Genomic DNA, 27,655 nt, shown 5'->3' with positions numbered 1-27,655 from the left:
TCTTTTAAAAAAAGGGCTGCAAAACGGTTTGAAAACGTAAAGAAAAATCTAGAAGCTAATCTAAATATTATGTGACGTCAGACACAGCTGCGAGCGAGCGGCGCGTGTCCCCCCCCCCTCCGTTCCCATGGTAACCGGGGTTTAAAATGGCTCCGCAGCGTTGGAAGCGGACATGATGGAGGAAAACCATCTAAAATGTGGTTTCACGGACGAGGAGACGGGCTCGGTGAGCCTCCCGTCGGTGTGGAGGAAGAACCAGCAGTCCGCTCAGGACTCGGTAGGTTTCTGCCCGAGTCCAACCACCAACAACGGGCTTTTATCACCCGAAACCACTGTTTCTCTCTCTCTCTCTCAAACACACGGGGTTGGTGGTGGGGGAGAGGGGGGTGTTCCAAGTTAACTGGTCATCGTTTCAAATGATGGCCGACTTCTGTCTGACTCGTTCAGTTCAATTCAACTTTATTTGTATAGCGCAATTTACAAAAGTCATCTCAATGCGCTTATCAAAATATAAAATTCATGATAAGAAAGAAAAAAAACCCAACAAGAGCCACGTGAACAAGCATTTAGCGACAGAGGGAAGAAACAACTCCCTTTTAACAGGAATAAATCTCCATTAGAAGCAGGTTCAGAGGTGGCAGCCATCTGCGTTGACTGGTTAGTGAACAGAAGGACCAACAGAACAGGATAGAAAGATAGAACATCAGAGTGTTCCAGACTAGTTGAGCCGTGAACCACAGATCAGGGACTGACATCATCAGCTTCACCTGAAACAGAGCAGAGAGAGAAGAACGAGGAGAAGACACTGACTGCAGAAAAACATGATACATTATTATAAAGTCAGCCTTGGCCTTGGGCCTCACTCCCAGTGGCCTAGTCAGCACTTATTATAATGATGACAAATCTCTTGCCGTTTATTGGTAAACTAACAGCGACTCTAAGGTCTGTAAATGCGACCGTTCACAGACGAGCCCATGTCTGCTCTAGTGGTTAGATTATGTTATGATTGGTTCATTACGACTTCATTAAATAATGAGTTAATGCATTCATAATAATCCTTTGTTTTAAGATCTTTGTAAAGGTTTTATGCTAAATGATCTCAAAAGTGTTTTTTTATGTTATCAGAATTAGTAATAGTAAAAATTAAACCAAAATGAAAAGTAAACACTAACAAAAGATACGTTCATAACATGATGAAAGTAAAATAAAACATATATTATTATTATACTAGCGCAAGAATAAGGATTAAATGTCAAATACGCACAATAACGTATGTTATAATACACTAATTACATGTATTAACATTATACATGTAATCAGGGTTTGGGTAGTTATAATTGTAATTGTGTAATTGATCATTAATTACAATTATGATGTAATTGTAAACAAAAAAAAACTTTTGCTGTTTTAAGCATAATTAAATTGTAATTGAGTTCAGACAATTGATTTTGTCATTGTAATTGGCATGGAAATTCAAAAATTAAAAACAGTCAATTACAATTCATTGAAAAAAAAATTGGGGAATCATGTTACAGTTTTATGGCTTAATTCTAAAATTATGTTTCATATCAAGTTTTACCACAACCGTTTTAAAAAAAATTGAGATTGAGGGTATACTGACACAAAAAAAGGCTCCAACACCCACAGCAAAAATATGAAAACCAGATTTTTTATATATAAAGAAGTCCCAAGAAGGTAACCAAGATATGAGAAACAAATTAAATGATAGATAAAACTGATCAATACTGACCCGTTATCATAAGAGATGCTAACAGAAAGCTAACACAAGAGGAAGGTCAAGTTTTATGGGATAATTTATTAAAGGGTCAGTAATTGTGATTAATTGTAACTTTAGCAATTGAGAACGTAATTGTGACTAACTTACAAGGGCAGAATGATAATTGTATTAATAATTGTAATTGGAAAAAATGCCGGTCACTGTAATTGTAATTGAGTTGTAATTGGACATGGATAATTGAAGACGTAATTGTAATGGAAAAATGGAATTGACCCCAACCCTGCATATAATAAATTACATTGGTCAGATTTATTAATTTTTTCATTAAGTTTTTAAATCCTTGGTCGCAGAAAAACACTGCTTTTATTTTTGATGGGGATTTGGGGAATAGCACTTCACAACTTGAGAATAAATAGATACGCATGAAGAACAAAGGTAGAATAATAACAATAAAATAATCAATGAATAATGTGAATTGTAATAACAAAGACAACAGTAACATCTGGCCACATTGTTACACAAGCACATAAATGTAATACAATCAAATATAATAAATATAATGTAAAAGAAATGTAGCTGTTACAACAGGGATGCATATACGCAAATAAAAGAAGAGGAAAATAAAATTTAAACAGATTTAAAAAATCCTCAACACTCATAAATACCTTGTGTGTGTGGAAATAATTAACTTATACATTAATATATTTTATGCATCCAAATATATGAAATAAATGAGCTATAGGTTGTAAATTAGAGGTTAAATCCAAACATTATAGAGATACACAAACTAACATCTCTGTCCCTTTGAAGGACATGTGAACATGAGTGTTTATAGCCCCGCCCCCGTCACATGGTGAGCATCCAGAGAAATCACGTCAAGTTGGAGTGAAGGGTGTTATAATAGAAAATATGAATATACAGTATATTTGTTTCTAATATAAAATTTCAAACTTCAAAGAATGGAGGTTAGGCTGTGCCTTTCTATAGCCTTTCCTCCAGCCTTACAAAAGCCTGACCAAATTTTTGCCCGTTTTTATGCCTTGCTATAGCCTTACCTCCAATTTGAATCATTTGAAAAATTTTTGCCTGTTTTTATTGCGTTACTATAGCATTACCTCTTTTTCGCCCGTTTTTATGCCTTACTATAGCCTTACCTCCGATTTTTGGGTGATTTTTTTTATTTTTGTCATTTTTTGTGCCTTACTACAGTCTTTGCCCAATTTAAGTATGTGCATTATATTTGCAGTAGTTTTTAGGGTCTAAAGATGGTCTTAACTCAATTTTTATTTTTTTAAATTTTTCAAATAATATGCCTTACCCTTACCTCCGATTTTGGGTGATTTTTTGATTTTTGTCATTTTTTGTGCCTTACTATATTCTTAGCCCAGTCTTTGCCCAATTTAAGTATGTGCATTATATTTGCAGTAGTTTTTAGGGTCTAATGATGGTCCTAACTCAATTTTTTTTTTTTTTTAAATTTTTGAAAAAATATGCCTTACTTTTGATTTTGGCTGATTTTAGTTTTTTGTCATTTTTTGTGCCTTACTGCTTTCTTAGCCAATTTTTAAGTATGTGCATTATACTTGCAGTGGTTTTTAGGGTCTAATGATGGTCCTAACTAAATTTTTTTTTTTTTTTTTAATTTTTGAAAAAATATGCCTTGCTATAGCTTTTTCTTGTGAAAAACAAAGCAACTTTTGTTGTACTATCAATACTGAAAGGACAACCTCTATTCTTTTCGCTGCGAGCAGGGTTCGAACCTGCGCGGGGAATCCCCATTGGATTTCGAATCTAACGCCTTAACCACTCGGCCATCACAGCTGAAAACCATTTTTAATTGACGAAGTCTCAGAATTACCAACTCAGCTAATGTATGTGGTGTTTCTTCTGATCGACCATCACAAATGAGCATCAGTTAATAACTTAAATATAGAGTTTTGTCTACACATAACCAATTTTTTTTAACATTTTCAACTTGGAAATGTATCAAATTAGGTAAACTTTACATGACGACAACAGTGCACAATAACTTTATTTCACTTTAATAAATGATCCGTTCTACAGTAAGAAACAATTAATAACTTCCGCTGCGAGCAGGGTTCGAACCTGCGCGGGGAATCCCCATTGGATTTCAAGTCCAACGCCTTAACCACTCGGCCATCACAGCTGAAATCGATATATGTTTTCATCAAACGTGGGTTCGACGACATGGGAAAGTCCTGCAGTGGTTTAAGTCCTAAATGGAGGAGCAAAGTTATGTTGTAAGCTTTGAAAATTTTGAATCTGACAGATTAACAATGTCCTGTGGGGTTCCTCAGGGTTCTGTTCTTGGACCCTTTCTGTTCAGCCATTGCATGCTTTCTTTTGGTAAAAGTCTACAGAGCTGTAAAGTTGATTATTGCAGCTGGGCAGTTTGGCTGATTTTAGTTTTTTGTCATTTTTTGTGCCTTACTGCTTTCTTAGCCCTGTTTCAGTATGTGCATTATGTTTGCAGTAGTTTTTAGGGTCTAATGATGGTCCTAACTCAATTTTTTTTTTTTTGAAATTTTTGAAAAAATATGCCTTGTTATAGCCTTACTTTTGATTTTGGGTGATTTTAGTTTTTTGTCATTTTTTGTGCCATACTGCTTTCTTAGCCCTGTTTAAGTATGTGCATTATATTTGCAGTAGTTTTTATGGTCTAATGATGGTCCTAACTCAATTTTTTTTTTTTTGAAATTTTTGAAAAAATATGCCTTGTTATAGCCTTACTTTTGATTTTGGGTGATTTTTGTTTTTTATGCCTTACTGCTTTCTTAGCCCTGTTTAAGTATGTGCATTATATTTGCAGTAGTTTTTAGGGTCTAAAGATGGTCCTAACTCAATTATTTTTTTTGAAATTTTTGAAAAAATATGCCTTGTTATAGCCTTACTTTTGATTTTGGGTGATTTTAGTTTTTTGTCATTTTTTGTGTCTTACTGCTTTCTTAGCCAATTTTAAGTATGTGCATTATACTTGCAGTGGTTTTTAGGGTCTAATGATGGTCCTAACTCAAATTTTTTTTTTTTGAAATTTTTGAAAAAATATTCCTTGTTATAGCCTTACTTTTGATTTTGGGTGATTTTAGTTTTTTGTCATTTTTTGTGTCTTACTGCTTTCTTAGCCCTGTTTAAGTATGTGCATTATATTTGCAGTAGTTTTTATGGTCTAATGATGGTCCTAACTCAATTTTTTTTTTTTTGAAATTTTTGAAAAAATATGCCTTGTTATAGCCTTACTTTTGATTTTGGGTGATTTTTGTTTTTTGTGCCTTACTGCTTTCTTAGCCCTGTTTAAGTATGTGCATTATATTTGCAGTAGTTTTTAGGGTCTAAAGATGGTCCTAACTCAATTTTTTTTATTTTTTTGAAAAAATATGCCTTGCTATAGCTTTTTCTTGTGAAAAACAAAGCAACTTTTGTTGCACTGTCAATACTGAAAGGACAACTTCTATTCTTTTCGCTGCGAGCAGGGTTCGAACCTGCGCGGGGAATCCCCATTGGATTTCGAATCTAACGCCTTAACCACTCGGCCATCACAGCTGAAAACCATTTTTAATTGACGAAGTCTCAGAATTACCAACTCAGCTAATGTATGTGGTGTTTCTTCTGATCGACCATCACAAATGAGCATCAGTTAATAACTTAAATATAGAGTTTTGTCTACATAGAACCAATTTTTTTTAACATTTTCAACTTGGAAATGTATCAAATTAGGTAAACTTTACATGACGACAACAGTGCACAATAACTTTATTTCACTTTAATAAATGATCCGTTCTACAGTAAGAAACAATTAATAACTTCCGCTGCGAGCAGGGTTCGAACCTGCGCGGGGAATCCCCATTGGATTTCAAGTCCAACGCCTTAACCACTCGGCCATCACAGCTGAAATCGATATATGTTTTCATCAAACGTGGGTTCGACGACATGGGAAAGTCCTGCAGTGGTTTAAGTCCTAAATGGAGGAGCAAAGTTATTTTGTAAGCTTTGAAAATTTTGAATCTGACAGATTAACAATGTCCTGTGGGGTTCCTCAGGGTTCTGTTCTTGGACCCTTTCTGTTCAGCCATTGCATGCTTTCTTTTGGTAAAAGTCTACAGAGCTGTAAAGTTGATTATTGCAGCTGGGCAGTTTGGGTGATTTTAGTTTTTTGTCATTTTTTGTGCCTTACTGCTTTCTTAGCCCTGTTTCAGTATGTGCATTATGTTTGCAGTAGTTTTTAGGGTCTAATGATGATCCTAACTCAATCTTTTTTTTTTTTGAAATTTTTGAAAAAAATATGCCTTGTTATAGCCTTACTTTTGATTTTGGGTGATTATAGTTTTTTGTCATTTTTTGTGCCTTACTGCTTTCTTAGCCCTGTTTCAGTATGTGCATTATGTTTGCAGTAGTTTTTAGGGTCTAAAGATGGTCCTAACTCAGTTATTTTTTTTGAAATTTTTGAAAAAATATGCCTTGTTATAGCCTTACTTTTGATTTTGGGTGATTATAGTTTTTTGACATTTTTTGTGTCTTAGTGCTTTCTTAGCCCATTTTAAGTATGTGCATTATATTTGCAGTGGTTTTTAGGGTCTCAAGATGGTCCTAACTTAATTTTTTTTTTTATTGAAATTTTTGAAAAAATATGCCTTGTTATAGCCTTACTTTTGATTTTGGCTGATTTTAGTTTTTTGTCATTTTTTGTGTCTTACTGCTTTCTTTGCCAATTTTAAGTATGTGCATTATACTTGCAGTGGTTTTTAGGGTCTCAAGATGGTCCTAACTTAATTTTTTTTTATTGAAATTTTTGAAAAAATATGCCTTGTTATAGCCTTACTTTTGATTTTGGCTGATTATAGTTTTTTGACATTTTTTGTGTCTTAGTGCTTTCTTAGCCCATTTTAAGTATGTGCATTATGTTTGCAGTAGTTTTTAGGGTCTATTGATGGTCCTAACTCAATCTTTTTTTTTTTTTAAATTTTTGAAAAAATATGCCTTGTTATAGCCTTACTTTTGATTGTGGGTGATTTTAGTTTTTTGTCATTTTTTGTGCCATACTGCTTTCTTAGCCCTGTTTAAGTATGTGCATTATATTTGCAGTAGTTTTTAGGGTCTAATGATGGTCCTAACTCAATTTTTTTTTTTTGGAAATTTTTGAAAAAATATGCCTTGCTTTTGATTTGGGTGATTTTTGTTTTTTATGCCTTACTGCTTTCTTAGCCCTGTTTAAGTATGTGCATTATATTTGCAGTAGTTTTTAGGGTCTAATGATGATCCTAACTCAATTTTTTTTTTTGAAATTTTTGAAAAAATATGCCTTGTTATAGCCTTTCTTTTGATTTTGGGTGATTTTAGTTTTTTGTCATTTTTTGTGTCTTACTGCTTTCTTAGCCAATTTTAAGTATGTGCATTATACTTGCAGTGGTTTTTAGGGTCTAATGATGGTCCTAACTCAAATTTTTTTTTTTTGAAATTTTTGAAAAAATATTCCTTGTTATAGCCTTACTTTTGATTTTGGGTGATTTTTGTTTTTTGTGCCTTACTGCTTTCTTAGCCCTGTTTAAGTATGTGCATTATATTTGCAGTAGTTTTTTAGGGTCTAAAGATGGTCCTAACTCAATTTTTTTTTTTTTGAAATTTTTGAAAAAATATGCCTTGCTATAGCTTTTTCTTGTGAAAAACAAAGCAACTTTTGTTGCACTATCAATACTGAAAGGACAACTTCTATTCTTTTCGCTGCGAGCAGGGTTCGAACCTGCGCGGGGAATCCCCATTGGATTTCGAATCTAACGCCTTAACCACTCGGCCATCACAGCTGAAATCCATTTTTAATTGACGAAGTCTCAGAATTACCAACTCAGCTAATGTATGTGGTGTTTCTTCTGATCGACCATCACAAATGAGCATCAGTTAATAACTTAAATATAGAGTTTTGTCTACACATAACCAATTTTTTTTAACATTTTCAACTTGGAAATGTATCAAATTAGGTAAACTTTACATGACGACAACAGTGCACAATAACTTTATTTCACTTTAATAAATGATCCGTTCTACAGTAAGAAACAATTAATAACTTCCGCTGGGAGCAGGGTTCGAACCTGCGCGGGGAATCCCCATTGGATTTCAAGTCCAACGCCTTAACCACTCGGCCATCACAGCTGAAATCGATATATGTTTTCATCAAACGTGGGTTCGACGACATGGGAAAGTCCTGCAGTGGTTTAAGTCCTAAATGGAGGAGCAAAGTTATGTTGTAAGCTTTGAAAATTTTGAATCTGACAGATTAACAATGTCCTGTGGGGTTCCTCAGGGTTCTGTTCTTGGACCCTTTCTGTTCAGCCATTGCATGCTTTCTTTTGGTTAAAAGTCTACAGAGCTGTAAAGTTGATTATTGCAGCTGGGCAGTTTGGGTGATTTTAGTTTTTTGTCATTTTTTGTGCCTTACTGCTTTCTTAGCCCTGTTTCAGTATGTGCATTATGTTTGCAGTAGTTTTTAGGGTCTAATGATGATCCTAACTCAATCTTTTTTTTTTTTGAAATTTTTGAAAAAAATATGCCTTGTTATAGCCTTACTTTTGATTTTGGGTGATTATAGTTTTTTGTCATTTTTTGTGCCTTACTGCTTTCTTAGCCCTGTTTCAGTATGTGCATTATGTTTGCAGTAGTTTTTAGGGTCTAAAGATGGTCCTAACTCAGTTATTTTTTTTTAAATTTTTGAAAAAATATGCCTTGTTATAGCCTTACTTTTGATTTTGGGTGATTATAGTTTTTTGACATTTTTTGTGTCTTAGTGCTTTCTTAGCCCATTTTAAGTATGTGCATTATATTTGCAGTGGTTTTTAGGGTCTCAAGATGGTCCTAACTTAATTTTTTTTTTTATTGAAATTTTTGAAAAAATATGCCTTGTTATAGCCTTACTTTTGATTTTGGCTGATTTTAGTTTTTTGTCATTTTTTGTGCCTTACTGCTTTCTTAGCCCTGTTTCAGTATGTGCATTATGTTTGCAGTAGTTTTTAGGGTCTAATGATGGTCCTAACTCAATTTTTTTTTTTTGAAATTTTTGAAAAAATATGCCTTGTTATAGCCTTACTTTTGATTTTGGGTGATTTTAGTTTTTTGTCATTTTTTGTGCCATACTGCTTTCTTAGCCCTGTTTAAGTATGTGCATTATATTTGCAGTAGTTTTTATGGTCTAATGATGGTCCTAACTCAATTTTTTTTTTTTTGAAATTTTTGAAAAAATATGCCTTGTTATAGCCTTACTTTTGATTTTGGGTGATTTTTGTTTTTTATGCCTTACTGCTTTCTTAGCCCTGTTTAAGTATGTGCATTATATTTGCAGTAGTTTTTAGGGTCTAAAGATGGTCCTAACTCAATTATTTTTTTTTGAAATTTTTGAAAAAATATGCCTTGTTATAGCCTTACTTTTGATTTTGGGTGATTTTAGTTTTTTGTCATTTTTTGTGTCTTACTGCTTTCTTAGCCAATTTTAAGTATGTGCATTATACTTGCAGTGGTTTTTAGGGTCTAATGATGGTCCTAACTCAAATTTTTTTTTTTTGAAATTTTTGAAAAAATATTCCTTGTTATAGCCTTATTTTTGATTTTGGGTGATTTTAGTTTTTTGTCATTTTTTGTGTCTTACTGCTTTCTTTGCCAATTTTAAGTATGTGCATTATACTTGCAGTGGTTTTTAGGGTCTCAAGATGGTCCTAACTTAATTTTTTTTTTTATTGAAATTTTTGAAAAAATATGCCTTGTTATAGCCTTACTTTTGATTGTGGGTGATTTTAGTTTTTTGTCATTTTTTGTGCCATACTGCTTTCTTAGCCCTGTTTAAGTATGTGCATTATATTTGCAGTAGTTTTTAGGGTCTAATGATGATCCTAACTCAATTTTTTTTTTTGAAATTTTTGAAAAAATATGCCTTGTTATAGCCTTACTTTTGATTTTGGGTGATTTTTGTTTTTTTGTGCCTTACTGCTTTCTTAGCCCTGTTTAAGTATGTGCATTATATTTGCTGTAGTTTTTAGGGTCTAAAGATGGTCCTAACTCAATTTTTTTGAAAAAATATGCCTTGCTATAGCTTTTTCTTGTGAAAAACAAAGCAACTTTTGTTGCACTGTCAATACTGAAAGGACAACTTCTATTCTTTTCGCTGCGAGCAGGGTTCGAACCTGCGCGGGGAATCCCCATTGGATTTCGAATCTAACGCCTTAACCACTCGGCCATCACAGCTGAAAACCATTTTTAATTGACGAAGTCTCAGAATTACCAACTCAGCTAATGTATGTGGTGTTTCTTCTGATCGACCATCACAAATGAGCATCAGTTAATAACTTAAATATAGAGTTTTGTCTACATAGAACCAATTTTTTTTAACATTTTCAACTTGGAAATGTATCAAATTAGGTAAACTTTACATGACGACAACAGTGCACAATAACTTTATTTCACTTTAATAAATGATCCGTTCTACAGTAAGAAACAATTAATAACTTCCGCTGCGAGCAGGGTTCGAACCTGCGCGGGGAATCCCCATTGGATTTCAAGTCCAACGCCTTAACCACTCGGCCATCACAGCTGAAATCGATATATGTTTTCATCAAACGTGGGTTCGACGACATGGGAAAGTCCTGCAGTGGTTTAAGTCCTAAATGGAGGAGCAAAGTTATTTTGTAAGCTTTGAAAATTTTGAATCTGACAGATTAACAATGTCCTGTGGGGTTCCTCAGGGTTCTGTTCTTGGACCCTTTCTGTTCAGCCATTGCATGCTTTCTTTTGGTAAAAGTCTACAGAGCTGTAAAGTTGATTATTGCAGCTGGGCAGTTTGGGTGATTTTAGTTTTTTGTCATTTTTTGTGCCTTACTGCTTTCTTAGCCCTGTTTCAGTATGTGCATTATGTTTGCAGTAGTTTTTAGGGTCTAATGATGATCCTAACTCAATCTTTTTTTTTTTTGAAATTTTTGAAAAAAATATGCCTTGTTATAGCCTTACTTTTGATTTTGGGTGATTATAGTTTTTTGTCATTTTTTGTGCCTTACTGCTTTCTTAGCCCTGTTTAAGTATGTGCATTATATTTGCAGTAGTTTTTATGGTCTAATGATGGTCCTAACTCAATTTTTTTTTTTTTGAAATTTTTGAAACAATATGCCTTGTTATAGCCTTACTTTTGATTTTGGGTGATTTTTGTTTTTTATGCCTTACTGCTTTCTTAGCCCTGTTTAAGTATGTGCATTATATTTGCAGTAGTTTTTAGGGTCTAAAGATGGTCCTAACTCAATTATTTTTTTTGAAATTTTTGAAAAAATATGCCTTGTTATAGCCTTACTTTTGATTTTGGGTGATTTTAGTTTTTTGTCATTTTTTGTGTCTTACTGCTTTCTTAGCCAATTTTAAGTATGTGCATTATACTTGCAGTGGTTTTTAGGGTCTAATGATGGTCATAACTCAAATTTTTTTTTTTTTAAATTTTTGAAAAACTATTCCTTGTTATAGCCTTACTTTTGATTTTGGGTGATTTTAGTTTTTTGTCATTTTTTGTGTCTTACTGCTTTCTTAGCCCTGTTTAAGTATGTGCATTATATTTGCAGTAGTTTTTATGGTCTAATGATGGTCCTAACTCAATTTTTTTTTTTTTGAAATTTTTGAAAAAATATGCCTTGTTATAGCCTTACTTTTGATTTTGGGTGATTTTTGTTTTTTGTGCCTTACTGCTTTCTTAGCCCTGTTTAAGTATGTGCATTATATTTGCAGTAGTTTTTAGGGTCTAAAGATGATCCTAACTCAATCTTTTTTTTTTTTGAAATTTTTGAAAAAAATATGCCTTGTTATAGCCTTACTTTTGATTTTGGGTGATTATAGTTTTTTGACATTTTTTGTGTCCTCGTGCTTTCTTAGCCCATTTTAAGTATGTGCATTATATTTGCAGTGGTTTTTAGGGTCTAAAGATGGTCCTCACTCAATCTTTTTTTTTTTAAATTTTTGAAAAAAAATGCCTTGTTATAGCCTTACTTTTGATTTTGGCTGATTTTTGTTTTTTGTGCCTTACTGCTTTTTTAGCCCTGTTTAAGTATGTGCATTATATTTGCAGTAGTTTTTAGGGTCTATTGATGGTCCTAACTCAATCTTTTTTTTTTTAAATTTTTGAAAAAATATGCCTTGTTATAGCCTTACTTTTGATTTTGGGTGATTTTAGTTTTTTGTCATTTTTTGTGTCTTACTGCTTTCTTTGCCAATTTTAAGTATGTGCATTATACTTGCAGTGGTTTTTAGGGTCTCAAGATGGTCCTAACTTAATTTTTTTTTTTATTGAAATTTTTGAAAAAATATGCCTTGTTATAGCCTTACTTTTGATTTTGGCTGATTATAGTTTTTTGACATTTTTTGTGTCTTAGTGCTTTCTTAGCCCATTTTAAGTATGTGCATTATGTTTGCAGTAGTTTTTAGGGTCTATTGATGGTCCTAACTCAATCTTTTTTTTTTTTTAAATTTTTGAAAAAATATGCCTTGTTATAGCCTTACTTTTGATTGTGGGTGATTTTAGTTTTTTGTCATTTTTTGTGCCATACTGCTTTCTTAGCCCTGTTTAAGTATGTGCATTATATTTGCAGTAGTTTTTAGGGTCTAATGATGGTCCTAACTCAATTTTTTTTTTTTTGAAATTTTTGAAAAAATATGCCTTGCTTTTGATTTTGGGTGATTTTTGTTTTTTATGCCTTACTGCTTTCTTAGCCCTGTTTAAGTATGTGCATTATATTTGCAGTAGTTTTAGGGTCTAATGATGATCCTAACTCAATTTTTTTTTTTGAAATTTTTGAAAAAATATGCCTTGTTATAGCCTTTCTTTTGATTTTGGGTGATTTTAGTTTTTTGTCATTTTTTGTGTCTTACTGCTTTCTTAGCCAATTTTAAGTATGTGCATTATACTTGCAGTGGTTTTTAGGGTCTAATGATGGTCCTAACTCAAATTTTTTTTTTTTGAAATTTTTGAAAAAATATTCCTTGTTATAGCCTTACTTTTGATTTTGGGTGATTTTTGTTTTTTGTGCCTTACTGCTTTCTTAGCCCTGTTTAAGTATGTGCATTATATTTGCAGTAGTTTTTAGGGTCTAAAGATGGTCCTAACTCAATTTTTTTTTTTTTGAAATTTTTGAAAAAATATGCCTTGCTATAGCTTTTTCTTGTGAAAAACAAAACAGCTTTTGTTGCACTATCAATACTGAAAGGACAACTTCTATTCTTTTCGCTGCGAGCAGGGTTCGAACCTGCGCGGGGAATCCCCATTGGATTTCGAATCTAACGCCTTAACCACTCGGCCATCACAGCTGAAATCCATTTTTAATTGACGAAGTCTCAGAATTACCAACTCAGCTAATGTATGTGGTGTTTCTTCTGATCGACCATCACAAATGAGCATCAGTTAATAACTTAAATATAGAGTTTTGTCTACACATAACCAATTTTTTTTAACATTTTCAACTTGGAAATGTATCAAATTAGGTAAACTTTACATGACGACAACAGTGCACAATAACTTTATTTCACTTTAATAAATGATCCGTTCTACAGTAAGAAACAATTAATAACTTCCGCTGCGAGCAGGGTTCGAACCTGCGCGGGGAATCCCCATTGGATTTCAAGTCCAACGCCTTAACCACTCGGCCATCACAGCTGAAATCGATATATGTTTTCATCAAACGTGGGTTCGACGACATGGGAAAGTCCTGCAGTGGTTTAAGTCCTAAATGGAGGAGCAAAGTTATTTTGTAAGCTTTGAAAATTTTGAATCTGACAGATTAACAATGTCCTGTGGGGTTCCTCAGGGTTCTGTTCTTGGACCCTTTCTGTTCAGCCATTGCATGCTTTCTTTTGGTAAAAGTCTACAGAGCTGTAAAGTTGATTATTGCAGCTGGGCAGTTTGGGTGATTTTAGTTTTTTGTCATTTTTTGTGCCTTACTGCTTTCTTAGCCCTGTTTCAGTATGTGCATTATGTTTGCAGTAGTTTTTAGGGTCTAATGATGATCCTAACTCAATCTTTTTTTTTTTTGAAATTTTTGAAAAAAATATGCCTTGTTATAGCCTTACTTTTGATTTTGGGTGATTATAGTTTTTTGTCATTTTTTGTGCCTTACTGCTTTCTTAGCCCTGTTTCAGTATGTGCATTATGTTTGCAGTAGTTTTTAGGGTCTAAAGATGGTCCTAACTCAGTTATTTTTTTTTAAATTTTTGAAAAAATATGCCTTGTTATAGCCTTACTTTTGATTTTGGGTGATTATAGTTTTTTGACATTTTTTGTGTCTTAGTGCTTTCTTAGCCCATTTTAAGTATGTGCATTATATTTGCAGTGGTTTTTAGGGTCTCAAGATGGTCCTAACTTAATTTTTTTTTTATTGAAATTTTTGAAAAAATATGCCTTGTTATAGCCTTACTTTTGATTTTGGCTGATTTTAGTTTTTTGTCATTTTTTGTGCCTTACTGCTTTCTTAGCCCTGTTTCAGTATGTGCATTATGTTTGCAGTAGTTTTTAGGGTCTAATGATGGTCCTAACTCAATTTTTTTTTTTTTGAAATTTTTGAAAAAATATGCCTTGTTATAGCCTTACTTTTGATTTTGGGTGATTTTTGTTTTTTATGCCTTACTGCTTTCTTAGCCCTGTTTCAGTATGTGCATTATGTTTGCAGTAGTTTTTAGGGTCTAATGATGGTCCTAACTCAATTTTTTTTTTTTTGAAATTTTTGAAAAAATATGCCTTGTTATAGCCTTACTTTTGATTTTGGGTGATTTTAGTTTTTTGTCATTTTTTGTGTCTTACTGCTTTCTTAGCCAATTTTAAGTATGTGCATTATACTTGCAGTGGTTTTTAGGGTCTAATGATGGTCCTAACTCAAATTTTTTTTTTTTTAAATTTTTGAAAAACTATTCCTTGTTATAGCCTTACTTTTGATTTTGGGTGATTTTAGTTTTTTGTCATTTTTTGTGTCTTACTGCTTTCTTAGCCCTGTTTAAGTATGTGCATTATATTTGCAGTAGTTTTTATGGTCTAATGATGGTCCTAACTCAATTTTTTTTTTTTTGAAATTTTTGAAAAAATATGCCTTGTTATAGCCTTACTTTTGATTTTGGGTGATTTTTGTTTTTTGTGCCTTACTGCTTTCTTAGCCCTGTTTAAGTATGTGCATTATATTTGCAGTAGTTTTTAGGGTCTAAAGATGGTCCTAACTCAATTTTTTTTATTTTTTTGAAAAAATATGCCTTGCTATAGCTTTTTCTTGTGAAAAACAAAGCAACTTTTGTTGCACTATCAATACTGAAAGGACAACTTCTATTCTTTTTGCTGCGAGCAGGGTTCGAACCTGCGCGGGGAATCCCCATTGGATTTCGAATCTAACGCCTTAACCACTCGGCCATCACAGCTGATAACCATTTTTAATTGACGAAGTCTCAGAATTACCAACTCAGCTAATGTATGTGGTGTTTCTTCTGATCGACCATCACAAATGAGCATCAGTTAATAACTTAAATATAGAGTTTTGTCTACATAGAACCAATTTTTTTTAACATTTTCAACTTGGAAATGTATCAAATTAGGTAAACTTTATATGACGACAACAGTGCACAATAACTTTATTTCACTTTAATAAATGATCCGTTCTACAGTAAGAAACAATTAATAACTTCCGCTGCGAGCAGGGTTCGAACCTGCGCGGGTAATCCCCATTGGATTTCAAGTCCAACGCCTTAACCACTCGGCCATCACAGCTGAAATCGATATATGTTTTCATCAAACGTGGGTTCGACGATATGGGAAAGTCCTGCAGTGGTTTAAGTCCTAAATGGAGGAGCAAAGTTATTTTGTAAGCTTTGAAAATTTTGAATCTGACAGATTAACAATGTCCTGTGGGGTTCCTCAGGGTTCTGTTCTTGGACCCTTTCTGTTCAGCCATTGCATGCTTTCTTTTGGTAAAAGTCTACAGAGCTGTAAAGTTGATTATTGCAGCTGGGCAGTTTGGGTGATTTTAGTTTTTTGTCATTTTTTGTGCCTTACTGCTTTCTTAGCCCTGTTTCAGTATGTGCATTATATTTGCAGTGGTTTTTAGGGTCTAATGATGATCCTAACTCAATCTTTTTTTTTTTGAAATTTTTGAAAAAAAATATGCCTTGTTATAGCCTTACTTTTGATTTTGGCTGATTTTTGTTTTTTGTGCCTTACTGCTTTCTTAGCCCTGTTTAAGTATGTGCATTATATTTGCAGTAGTTTTTAGGGTCTATTGATGGTCCTAACTCAATCTTTTTTTTTTTTAAATTTTTGAAAAAATATGCCTTGTTATAGCCTTACTTTTGATTTTGGGTGATTTTAGTTTTTTGTCATTTTTTGTGTCTTACTGCTTTCTTTGCCAATTTTAAGTATGTGCATTATACTTGCAGTGGTTTTTAGGGTCTCAAGATGGTCCTAACTTAATTTTTTTTTTTATTGAAATTTTTGAAAAAATATGCCTTGTTATAGCCTTACTTTTGATTTTGGCTGATTTTAGTTTTTTGTCATTTTTTGTGCCTTACTGCTTTCTTAGCCCTGTTTCAGTATGTGCATTATGTTTGCAGTAGTTTTTAGGGTCTATTGATGGTCCTAACTCAATCTTTTTTTTTTTAAATTTTTGAAAAAATATGCCTTGTTATATCCTTACTTTTGATTTTGGGTGATTTTAGTTTTTTGTCATTTTTTGTGCCATACTGCTTTCTTAGCCCTGTTTAAGTATGTGCATTATATTTGCAGTAGTTTTTTATGGTCTAATGATGGTCCTAACTCAATTTTTTTTTTTTTGAAATTTTTGAAAAAATATGCCTTGTTATAGCCTTACTTTTGATTTTGGGTGATTATAGTTTTTTGACATTTTTTGTGTCTTAGTGCTTTCTTAGCCCATTTTAAGTATGTGCATTATATTTGCAGTAGTTCTTATGGTCTAATGATGGTCCTAACTCAATCTTTTTTTTTTTTTTGAAATTTTTGAAAAAAATATGCCTCGTTATAGCCTTACTTTTGATTTTGGGTGATTTTTGTTTTTTATGCCTTACTGCTTTCTTAGCCCTGTTTCAGTATGTGCATTATGTTTGCAGTAGTTTTTAGGGTCTAATGATGGTCCTAACTCAATTTTTTTTTTTTTGAAATTTTTGAAAAAATATGCCTTGTTATAGCCTTACTTTTGATTTTGGGTGATTTTAGTTTTTTGTCATTTTTTGTGTCTTACTGCTTTCTTAGCCAATTTTAAGTATGTGCATTATACTTGCAGTGGTTTTTAGGGTCTAATGATGGTCCTAACTCAAATTTTTTTTTTTTTAAATTTTTGAAAAACTATTCCTTGTTATAGCCTTACTTTTGATTTTGGGTGATTTTAGTTTTTTTGTCATTTTTTTGTGTCTTACTGCTTTCTTAGCCCTGTTTAAGTATGTGCATTATATTTGCAGTAGTTTTTAGGGTCTAATGATGATCCTAACTCAATTTTTTTTTTTTTGAAATTTTTGAAAAAATATGCCTTGTTATAGCCTTACTTTTGATTTTGGGTGATTTTTGTTTTTTGTGCCTTACTGCTTTCTTAGCCCTGTTTAAGTATGTGCATTATATTTGCAGTAGTTTTTAGGGTCTAAAGATGGTCCTAACTCAATTTTTTTTATTTTTTTTGAAAAAATATGCCTTGCTATAGCTTTTTCTTGTGAAAAACAAAGCAACTTTTGTTGCACTATCAATACTGAAAGGACAACTTCTATTCTTTTCGCTGCGAGCAGGGTTCGAACCTGCGCGGGGAATCCCCATTGGATTTCGAATCTAACGCCTTAACCACTCGGCCATCACAGCTGAAAACCATTTTTAATTGACGAAGTCTCAGAATTACCAACTCAGCTAATGTATGTGGTGTTTCTTCTGATCGACCATCACAAATGAGCATCAGTTAATAACTTAAATATAGAGTTTTGTCTACATAGAACCAATTTTTTTTTAACATTTTCAACTTGGAAATGTATCAAATTAGGTAAACTTTACATGACGACAACAGTGCACAATAACTTTATTTCACTTTAATAAATGATCCGTTCTACAGTAAGAAACAATTAATAACTTCCGCTGCGAGTAGGGTTCGAACCTGCGCGGGGAATCCCCATTGGATTTCAAGTCCAACGCCTTAACCACTCGGCCATCACAGCTGAAATCGATATATGTTTTCATCAAACGTGGGTTCGACGACATGGGAAAGTCCTGCAGTGGTTTAAGTCCTAAATGGAGGAGCAAAGTTATTTTGTAAGCTTTGAAAATTTTGAATCTGACAGATTAACAATGTCCTGTGGGGTTCCTCAGGGTTCTGTTCTTGGACCCTTTCTGTTCAGCCATTGCATGCTTTCTTTTGGTAAAAGTCTACAGAGCTGTAAAGTTGATTATTGCAGCTGGGCAGTTTGGGTGATTTTAGTTTTTTGTCATTTTTTGTGCCTTACTGCTTTCTTAGCCCATTTTAAGTATTTGCATTATATTTGCAGTAGTTTTTAGGGTCTAATGATGGTCTTAACTAAATTTTTATTTTTTGAAACTTAAAAAAAAATGACATACTATATAGCCTTACCTCCGATTTTAAGTGATTTTTTTTATTTTTGTCATTTTTTGTGCTTTACTGCCTTCTTAGCCCATTTTAAGTATGTGTACTATATTGTTTCGAGGCTTTTGAAAATGTTTTGCCCATTTTTATGCCTTACTATAGCCTTACCTCCAGTAAGAGATGCTTGACATTTCTTCACCGTTTCTTTTCTTTTTTTTTGCCCTCATTTAGAACAGTGGGGTATGACATCCAGATATTTACAAAAACAGTGATTACCAACATCCTTATAGAAATATAAATGAAGGTATTTTAGCACAGTAGTATATAGAAAAATTATACTGTATAATGTGTCTATATATATATATATATATATATATACACACAAGCAAACAAATACACATTAAACATTTTGAAATGGACAGTCTTCAAATTATACAATTAACCTTAGAGACAAATTGTAACTCAAAACAAACAGTAATGGTAATATCTGATCACTGAGCTTTAACATAAATGCTTCTCTGACCACCATTTTTCTCTGGCCGAGTGAAGCTCTAAACATTTTAAAATGTAAAAATGTCCCAATTAATTTAGATGTAGTTTTTGAATGACCTTTGAATTATTGTGTTTAGTTGTTTTTTGTTACCTTTATGTATTTGTTAATGTGTTAAACTAACGTAATGTTATCTGTTGTTTGTAGAAAGCCTGTCAGACTGTGGTCCTGCACAGTGCTGACGTGCTGGTTCAGACCGTGTCCGTGTCCTCCAGTGGTTCTCAAACTGAGGCTCAGGACCAGGAGCAGCCCTTTGTTCAGGGAGACCATGCCCCGTCAGCGCCCGGTCTGAAGGAGTTCCTGCAGAGGGTGGAAGACGTGGTGACCAGAGAGTTGGTGAGAAACGCCCAGAGCCACGCCTTCCATGGTTATCAGGTGAAGTGGGAGGAGCCTAGTCAGCAGGTGAGCAGCTATGACAGCATCTTAGGAGCCAATGAGAGACGAGAAATCGTCTGACCTCCTCCTATGAACACACTGAAAAAACACGTTCATAAAAAAGCAAGAAACACATACACACTTATCATTAAACTGTGAGTGTGTGCGCGTGCAGGTGTCCCTCCTCCACCACCTACACCCCCCCTGTGCTACAGAAAGGAATCTACATGTGAGCTGTGTGTCGTGGAGCTGCACAGGCTCCAGGATCGTCTGTGGATACGGACGGTATTTTTACTTCCTGTTTACACTTTCCCAACACTCCACGCCTGTGGCTCATGTGTGTGTGTGTGTGTGTGTGTGTGTGTGTGTGTGTGTGTAGGATGGATGATGGTGACTGGAGCACACAGAGCTCCTTTGTGTGTGCGTGGAACCTGGATCGTGGAGTTTTGAGTAGAAAAACTGACCTAATGATAGACGTCCACACAACAGTCACTGCTCTGAGCTGTCATCCTACGTATCCCGCTCTGATAGCAGGTATGACTCACACTGAGTCACTGTGTGACTATATATATATATATATATATATAGTCACAGTGTGACTCACACTGAGTCACTGTGTGACTATATAGAGGTAAGGCTCTAGTAAGGCATAAAAATGGGCAAAAAAAGAGGTATGGCTGCAGTAAGGCATGAAAGCGGCCGAGGAAATTTCAAACGCCTCAAAACGGAGGTAAGGCTATAATAAGTCATAAAAACAGGCAAAAAAGAGGTACGGCTGTAGTAAGGTATAAAAACGGCCCAAAAAATTTCAAACGCTTCAAAAAGGAGGTAAGGTTATGGTTCGGCATAAAAATGGGCAAAAAATTCAAGCGCCTCAAAACAGAGGTAAGGCTCTAGTAAGGCGTGAAAATGGGCGAAAAGAGGTAACGCTATAGTAAGGCATAAAAACGGGTGAAAAATGTCAAACGGCTCAAATTGAAGTTAAAGCTGGGGTAGGCAATTTTTGCCAGATACACTTTTTAAGTTTTTAGTTGAAATTTGTTTTAACTGTCAGCGGTGACGCGCTTTCAGCGTGAGCTCGTGCATGCGAGGGATCGAGAACGAGCAGGGACACGTTTCCCTGTGTGTGTGTTGGTGTGACTCACTGTGTACTACAGGTGGTCTGTTTACTGGTGAGGTGCTGGTTTGGGACTCCAGTCGGACTCTGGATCCAGTTCTGGCTCGGACTGGGATGTTAGCAGAGAGTCACAGAGAACCTGTTTACCATGTGAGTCAGTAGAGCCTTCCAGAACCAATTGCTGTGATCTTTGTCATTGTGACATTGAGCTCTTACCGTGCTCCAGGTGTCCTGGGTGTCTCTGGGGCAGAAGAAGGAGGATTTACAGGTTCTCAGCTGCTGCTCTGGAGGAAAAATTCTTCTGTGGACATTGAACTCTGACCCAACTCGGTTGGTTCTGAGCGACGCCTTCGCCTTAGTGCTCTCTCAGATTCCTCACAGTAGCAGCTTCAAGGTGACGTTTTGCCATGGTAACCACCACACAGGGCAGCCTGTTAAAGGCTGAGGATGTGTGCTTGTTTATATATATATATATGTGTTGTGTATTTATATACAGTATGTATAATGTGTTGTGTATTTATATAATGTGCTGTGTATTTAGGGCCGTGGCAGCAGCAGCAGCTCTGTGGGGGTGACTTCTCTGGCTGTGTCTCCCTGGGATTCAGACACGTTCCTAGTGGGCTGTGAGGGTGGTTTACTGCTCAGATGTTCCTTCTCTTGTCAGACATTAGCAGACATATCTTCATCATCGGAGCAGGCCGTGCCCCTCAGAGCTCCTGTTGTGTTCACATTCACACAGAACAAAGGACCTGTTCACTCCATCCACTGCTCAGCCTTCCACAGGTGAGGTTAATGACGGAGGTGATGATGATGAAGGAGGTGAGGATGATGAAGGAGGTGAGGATGATGAAGGAGGTGAGGATGATGATGTCTTCTCTCCTCAGGAACCTGTTCCTGTGCTGTGGCACTGATGGTTCGGTCCATCTTCACTCTCTGCTACAGGCTGATCCTCTGATGTCTGTCAGAGTGTCTGATTGTTACCTGTTCCAGGTGCAGTGGTCTCCATCACGCCCCCTAGTGTTCGCTGTAGCTACAGGACAAGGTACACACACTATACTACTACAAACTCAATGAGTATATACTGTCTACTATATACTATTAATATGATTAGAATGATGAGCGTTCCCACTGAAGTATACTTCCAAGTTTCCCAAGATGCATTTGGAACCTACGACGACAAAAACCTGAATCACACTGAGGCTAAATATCTCTGTTGATTCTCCATCTTTTAAAGTTCTGAAAACATTTGAAGTGAGAAAGTGACTTTAGTTCAGGAGCCAAAAACGGACAACGATGATCAGATTATAGGCAGGAAAACAAGAAATTTTAACAATAATAGGCCCTAATTTGCACTTCAACATTTAAATGATATGAAAAATATGTAAGGCACAGACAATATACAAATAATAAGTGACATTTCCTAAATTGATTTGATTTTGAGATTCATTTTTATTTATTTTGAGGAAATTTTGTGGAAGAATTGGAGAAAAATTGCAGAATTTTGGAAAAATTTAGTTTTTTCAACAATTTGTCTTAAAAAATGTCTGCCATCATGTGATATGAACATGTGAGCCCTTCACAAATATTGTTTCATTGAATTTGTGTATTTTGAGGTAATGTAATATCTACAATCAAATTACTTGATCATTTACATAAGATGTCAGTAGGTGTTTTAATGCAGATCAACCTCAGTGTTTTTCCCTAAATGCTCTGCTTCCACAATGTTGTAAATAAAATTATCGTTTGCAAATAAAACATAAAGCAGCACAACGTTAGTAATGATGTGAGCTACTGTACATCTGTGGTGTGTAATGTTTCTAATGTGTTTAGAGAAATGTCAAATTAAATGAAATAAAAATTAAATTAATTAAAGAGTTCCATGAGAAGCGGTGTTCAGGTGGGCGGAGCCAGCTAGAAACCCAGGGTTTTTAGACAAAACCTGCCAGTGAGTAGGTTAATTTCATGAACAATGTTACCATGGTGACAGACTCAGAGAAGAACATACCTCACCTTTAGGAATGGGATACTCAGAGTTTCCCTCATTTGAGCCTGAACATACTCAGAGTTTGAACATAACCGCTTTCTGGAACACCCCTCTGGTCAAAGGACAATTTTACATTCGATTAAAAATCAAACATCCCCTTTCAAAATAAAAGCATCTCTTCTTGTCTTCCAGTAGTTTTTTGTTAACACTTTTGTAAATAGGGCTCTTGTTTTGAAGTTAACAGGAAGTGTAGTCAGTAGCACAATGGAAGGTCTCTGAAAACCTGAAACGTTAGAATTAAATGTGTTTACGTGAGTTTTATGGATAAAATGAGCACATGTTGATATTCTACTTGGTCACTTTCTCACTTCAAATGTTTTCAGAACTTTCAACATAAAGGTGGAGAATCAACAGAGATATTTAGCCTCAGTGTGAACAAGGTTTTTGTTGTAGGTTCTAGATGCATCGAGGGAAAATTGGAAGTATACTTCAGTGGGAACGCTCATCATCCTAATCATACTAACAGCATATAGTAGACAGTATATACTCATTTAGTGTTTTTTTGCATATTTTTCAGTTATTGTAGATGTTTGTGTTTGGACTGGAGTTCTGTTTTTTTTTTTTTAGTATTAAATAGTTCTGCGCAGCATTTTGTGGAGAAATGTTTAATTTCTATAAAAGTTTCATTGTTTATAAAAAAAGGAAAATAAAAAGTCTAAAATAAAGGAAGCTGTATGTGTAATAACGAGCATCGTCTCCTCCAGGTGAGGTTCACCTGTACGACCTTGGACGACGTTCTCTCAAACCTTCGTCTGTGCTGCAGCGTGATGGTTCACGTCAACCCTCAACATGTCTGAACTTCAACTCCCACAATCCTCGGCTGCTGGCCGTGGGCAGCGCTGATGGTTCTGTGTGCGTGTGGCAGCTCAGCGCTGAGCTGACTCAGCAGGACACCAGAGAGGGCGGAACTCTGGAGCTGATAGCCAATCAGGTGTCAGAGTGAGTTTCCAGGTGAATCAGAAGCGTTTATTAATTAAAGCAGTGGTTACACATTAAAACAGAAGCAGGACGTTAGCATAGAAGTTAGCATAGCTACAACTACAGACAGAGTGACATCATGCAGCTTCAGCCTTGTGTTCCAGGTGAGAGAGCCAAGCACATCCTGATTGGTCGGCGGATCAGTTGACGAAGAGCGAGCGCGTGAACTCCACAAAGTCAAACGCTGATGGAAGTTCTCGTCCCTTTGAGTCTAAGTAGGGCTTCATGTGTGACAGGCAGTAGTCAGCCTGTTCCTTGGTCAGGTTCTACAGGAGGAGAACCAGGTCAGAGAGAACATACAACGCACACAGAACATCCAGCACGCTAACATGTGACCATGGCTCACCTGGTATAGCTCCTCCTTAGTGACGTAAGGTTTGTTCTCAGCACTCAGAGCTCTGAAGGCGCTCTCTATCTCCTCACTGGACTTAACGTTCTCCGTCTCACGGCTGATCATGAACGCCATGTACTCCTGCAGCGACACGTTCCCGTCTCTACGCGTGCACACACACACACACACACAATAAACATGTTAAACATCTCGTACTCACTAGTGAAATAAAAGCAAATGTAAGCTTCCCTATTGGCTAGAAATTTTTTTGTGTATCTGAAAAACAGGTGTGTAAATCTAAAAAAATACATGTTAAAATTGTGGAAATATTTTTGAGACAAATCTTTGGTTTTTGATTTTTTTTTGTGTTACTAGTAATGTCTACATGCGCACTAGTGCACAAAAAACCTTAAGCAGTAAACCAATCTTTGTTTACTAGTACCGTTAGTACTAGTACTATTAGTAATAGTAAAGAGTCATTATGCAAATAAAGTAAAAGGGTTTAGAACCAAATCCTGATTGGTTGGAATATTTCCACCGCCCACTTTTTAGTAAATAAAGTTCACTAATATTACTACTAATACTTCACTAGTAAAGGTTAGCTATGGTTGACAGAACTATTACCACAATGTTTGTGCTTTTTTATGAAGCCCTTTAATAAAAATGATGAAGTTTTGTAACTCAGTGATTGGTTCTCTGATCTATTTCCTGTGTGAAAGTGTTCTACTGACCTGTTTGGATCCACAGTGTCCAGAATGGCTTCAAACTCAGGGTCTGGTTCTCCCTCCTCCACCATGGGGAGGTCGTAGCCCAGAGAACGCAGACATGACTTGAACTCCTGATGGTTCAGACGACCTGACTTCTCCTTATCAAAGTGCCTGTAAACACACACAGAGGCTGAGTAGGTGCACACACACACACACACACACACACACACACACACACACACACACACACACACACACACACACACACACACACACACACACACACACACACACACACACACACACACACACACACACACACACACACACACACACACACACACACACACACACACACAGTTGGAAACGTGCACGTACTTGAACATCATGCTGAACTCCTTCAGAGCCTCTTCAGTCACTCCTGTGGTGTTCCTGTAACACAGAGAAGATGATCCAATTATAATTATTATTTTAAAAATATGTTGCTGTTGTAATAAAATTGTCAATTATAATTTAACACTAAGCTGTGGAACCATGTTACAGTTCTGTGTACAGTTCTACACATATGTAGTTAATTATTATTCAAATATGTTTCATATCAAGTTTTAACACATTTTACCGTTTAAAAAAGAAATTTAGGGGTAAACGCCCACTGCAAAAATATTAAAACCTATATTTTAATTGATTAGGAAGCTTAATAAGGAAACCAATAGATGTAAAATACACTAAAAACAAAAATATATATCATCTAATTTATTTTCTATCTGATTTAGGACCTGTTAGCATTAGAGATGCTAACAGAAAGCTAACACAAGAGGACGATTAACTTTTATTAGGTTATTTATTTCAGGCTCAGTAATTGTGATAAACTGTAATTGAACTTGAGTAATTAAGAACGTAATTGACTTTCTGAGGATCAAAAAATAATTCTAATTTAGTTGTAATTGGAGAAAATGCTGGTCACTGTAATTGTAATTGAATTGTAATAGAATAGGGATAATTGTAAATGTGATTGTAACTGAGCTCATCTCTGGTGTGTTTAGTTAAAGATTAAAATATGTGAAGGAGGAGTCAGTGTTTAAGGTCAAAGTGGTACCTGGCCTGTATCTGCTGCTCCAGGTTGTGTTGCATCCTCATTCCCAGTTGGTCCAGTTGGTCCCACTGCTGAGCCAGTCCCACCGTGCTGTGCTCTGTGTATTTATTATCCAGGATCAGAGCTTCCTCCATTGCTGCTCCTAGATCCTCAATCTTCTTCAGCTGGCTGCGCATGGCCCTGATCTCCTGGTGCTTACGCTGCATAAACACACACACATATTTATTACAACACCATGTATGTGTGTGTAATGGTGGTCATGTGATCGACACCATGGGTTTTCAACCATGGGTCAGGAACCCATTTGGGGTTGCGAGACACTGGGAGGGGGGTCATTAGATGGCTTAAAAAAAACTAAAAATATTTTCTGAGCAATTTTAGCCCTATTTTGCTTATTTTTACACTTTTTCTGCAACTACACTAAACTTGCCTATTTTTGCTCCTTTTAATACATTTTTACTCCCATTTCTGCCATTTCTTTAAATTTCAATGACATTTTCAACACTTATAAACCCTTTCCATCACTTTTCCACCTAATGTCACACGTTGACCCATCATTGTCAATGTTTACCACTTTTCATCACATTTCATGCTTATTTTTTGGCAATTTAACCACATTCGCAATTTATCACGCCCATTATTTGACAGTAAAGTAATTGTTCCTACTTTTTAAATTACATTACCCACCCACCATACAAGGAGATTGCCGTGCAGGGAGGGCATTGTCCCCCCCCCCCAGTGGTTAAACGTTTTCATTACAGATTTCCCAAATTCATTCGAAAAAATAAGAGTTTTTTTTTTTTTGGGCACTCAAGTCATGTGAGTCAAGTTCTTCTTCACAATGTAAAAGGTGAAATGCCACTGCCCCCAGCAGTTCATGTATGGTACTGCAGCAAAAATAAAGCAGAAAGCGGCCGCCGGCCTGATTTTATCATGAATTTACAACATTAAACGACGCGTCGACACTAATTTTTGTAGTCAACTAAGCTACTAATCATTTCTGCAATATTGTATAATTACACACATTGTGGTTGGCGCAAATATCTAGACGGTCCATGTATAATTTTTTCTTCCCCCCCCCCCTCCTGGTAATAATCTCAAACTCTGCCTATGTCACCCTCTTCCCATTTCTACCACTTTTAATATTGACACTTTTTACAACTTATAACCAATTCCTGTGGTTTTTAAAATCCAATTCCACCACCTGTGGTCACTTTTAACCCAGTTTATTTCTGATTAATACAAGGATTTACATCTTTAAGATGACTAGGTACTATAGCACAAATAATAAATAACTTTCTGTATGATAATAGTAATAATAATAATGTATAACAGTGGATATTATTCACATAAATAAAAGGTTTGAGAACCACTGATATACACACTCACCTTTGTGGCTTCGAGCTGTGACTCCAGAGTTCCTGATTCTTCCACCATACAAGACCTGCAACACACACACACACACACACAACAATGACACACAAACAACAAAAAATAAACATATACACACCTACAATTAACACACACATGCCAAACACTCGAAAACACACACTGTGCTGCTTCACACGTGGTTCGTGATGACGACTATCAACACACCACCATGCAGGTTAGAGCTGCCACACACACACACACACACAGTGTTTAATCTCTGTGCGCTCACACCACTCAGCGTGGATTCAAGCTTTTCATCCTTCAGGAGAACAAACTGTAAGAGCAGCACTGTGATTGGTCAAAAATCTGATGTGGGCGTGGCCTACTGTAGTGTGTGAGCCTGACAGCAGCTGAATAACGAACGGATGAGGTAAAAACTGGAAATAAAAGCACTGAGTGACAGCATTAGAGAGTCACCAGTTATAACGATGACCAGTCGCAGTGATAAACCTTCTACAACTAATCTTCACAACATCGTTGATCAGCTTTCATCACATCAACAATGTGATGGACAGACGTGTCGTCCATCACATTGTTTATGTGATGAAAGCTGATCAACAATGACAGGAAGTGATGTCCCTGACTAAACCCCGCCCCTTCCTGTTCTCCTGCAGGCTGTAGAGCTTCACACACAGAGCAGTGGAAACAAGAAACAAGGCTCCACCTTCCACAGAGGTCATCAGACACCTGGTACTGATAGACACAGAT

The 27,655-nt window shown here is 35.5% G+C and overlaps 2 protein-coding genes and 14 non-coding genes across 22 annotated transcripts in view; 1 reads left to right on the top strand and 15 right to left on the bottom strand.

The window, feature by feature from the left end:
* Positions 1 to 135: 135 nt before the first annotated feature.
* On the top strand, positions 136 to 23,964 carry dync2i2 (dynein 2 intermediate chain 2). The gene is made up of 9 exons (XM_028462361.1): positions 136 to 277; positions 19,019 to 19,273; positions 19,422 to 19,531; positions 19,626 to 19,780; positions 20,404 to 20,513; positions 20,590 to 20,757; positions 20,905 to 21,146; positions 21,248 to 21,405; positions 23,112 to 23,964. The coding sequence occupies exons 1-9, from the start codon at positions 173 to 175 to the stop codon at positions 23,348 to 23,350; spliced, it is 1,542 nt and encodes a 513-aa protein (XP_028318162.1). The 5' UTR covers positions 136 to 172; the 3' UTR covers positions 23,351 to 23,964.
* trnas-cga (transfer RNA serine (anticodon CGA)) lies at positions 3,478 to 3,559 on the bottom strand. The gene has a single exon. It is a non-coding gene; the product is annotated as a tRNA-Ser (tRNA).
* On the bottom strand, positions 3,824 to 3,905 carry trnas-uga (transfer RNA serine (anticodon UGA)). Its single transcript has one exon. It is a non-coding gene; the product is annotated as a tRNA-Ser (tRNA).
* trnas-cga (transfer RNA serine (anticodon CGA)) lies at positions 5,218 to 5,299 on the bottom strand. Its single transcript has one exon. It is a non-coding gene; the product is annotated as a tRNA-Ser (tRNA).
* Positions 5,564 to 5,645, bottom strand: trnas-uga (transfer RNA serine (anticodon UGA)). The gene has a single exon. It is a non-coding gene; the product is annotated as a tRNA-Ser (tRNA).
* On the bottom strand, positions 7,473 to 7,554 carry trnas-cga (transfer RNA serine (anticodon CGA)). The gene has a single exon. It is a non-coding gene; the product is annotated as a tRNA-Ser (tRNA).
* trnas-uga (transfer RNA serine (anticodon UGA)) lies at positions 7,819 to 7,900 on the bottom strand. Its single transcript has one exon. It is a non-coding gene; the product is annotated as a tRNA-Ser (tRNA).
* On the bottom strand, positions 9,898 to 9,979 carry trnas-cga (transfer RNA serine (anticodon CGA)). The gene has a single exon. It is a non-coding gene; the product is annotated as a tRNA-Ser (tRNA).
* trnas-uga (transfer RNA serine (anticodon UGA)) lies at positions 10,244 to 10,325 on the bottom strand. Its single transcript has one exon. It is a non-coding gene; the product is annotated as a tRNA-Ser (tRNA).
* trnas-cga (transfer RNA serine (anticodon CGA)) lies at positions 12,988 to 13,069 on the bottom strand. The gene has a single exon. It is a non-coding gene; the product is annotated as a tRNA-Ser (tRNA).
* trnas-uga (transfer RNA serine (anticodon UGA)) lies at positions 13,334 to 13,415 on the bottom strand. The gene has a single exon. It is a non-coding gene; the product is annotated as a tRNA-Ser (tRNA).
* trnas-cga (transfer RNA serine (anticodon CGA)) lies at positions 15,076 to 15,157 on the bottom strand. The gene has a single exon. It is a non-coding gene; the product is annotated as a tRNA-Ser (tRNA).
* trnas-uga (transfer RNA serine (anticodon UGA)) lies at positions 15,422 to 15,503 on the bottom strand. Its single transcript has one exon. It is a non-coding gene; the product is annotated as a tRNA-Ser (tRNA).
* On the bottom strand, positions 17,510 to 17,591 carry trnas-cga (transfer RNA serine (anticodon CGA)). Its single transcript has one exon. It is a non-coding gene; the product is annotated as a tRNA-Ser (tRNA).
* trnas-uga (transfer RNA serine (anticodon UGA)) lies at positions 17,857 to 17,938 on the bottom strand. Its single transcript has one exon. It is a non-coding gene; the product is annotated as a tRNA-Ser (tRNA).
* The window catches only part of sptan1 (spectrin alpha, non-erythrocytic 1), a 47,797-nt gene continuing 43,489 nt past the window's right edge, over positions 23,348 to 27,655 (bottom strand). For all 7 annotated transcript variants that reach the window (XM_028462353.1, XM_028462356.1, XM_028462355.1 and 4 more), the window contains 6 exons: positions 26,906 to 26,960; positions 25,520 to 25,716; positions 24,802 to 24,855; positions 24,448 to 24,594; positions 23,732 to 23,879; positions 23,348 to 23,651 (listed from right to left, as the gene is read on the bottom strand). In XM_028462353.1, the coding sequence (XP_028318154.1) occupies positions 23,526 to 23,651; positions 23,732 to 23,879; positions 24,448 to 24,594; positions 24,802 to 24,855; positions 25,520 to 25,716; positions 26,906 to 26,960 (727 nt within the window). In that variant the 3' untranslated portion in view covers positions 23,348 to 23,525. The remainder of the gene's footprint in view (positions 23,652 to 23,731; positions 23,880 to 24,447; positions 24,595 to 24,801; positions 24,856 to 25,519; positions 25,717 to 26,905; positions 26,961 to 27,655) is intronic.

This window comes from Gouania willdenowi, chromosome 12 (genome assembly GCF_900634775.1).
Source record: "Gouania willdenowi chromosome 12, fGouWil2.1, whole genome shotgun sequence".
Classification (NCBI taxonomy): Eukaryota; Metazoa; Chordata; class Actinopteri; order Blenniiformes; family Gobiesocidae; genus Gouania; species Gouania willdenowi.
This window is presented reverse-complemented; position numbering and strand designations above follow the sequence as displayed.

What these genes read in the sequence shown, in the direction of transcription:
- dync2i2 (XM_028462361.1), top strand. Translation starts at nt 173, where the DNA reads ATGATGGAGGAAAACCATCTAAAATGTGGTTTCACGGACGAGGAGACG. An exon ending in ACAGAGAACCTGTTTACCAT is followed by an intron (nt 20,514 to 20,589) that starts GTGAGTCAGTAG and finishes ACCGTGCTCCAG; the next exon opens with GTGTCCTGGGTGTCTCTGGG. An exon ending in CTCACAGTAGCAGCTTCAAG is followed by an intron (nt 20,758 to 20,904) that starts GTGACGTTTTGC and finishes CTGTGTATTTAG; the next exon opens with GGCCGTGGCAGCAGCAGCAG.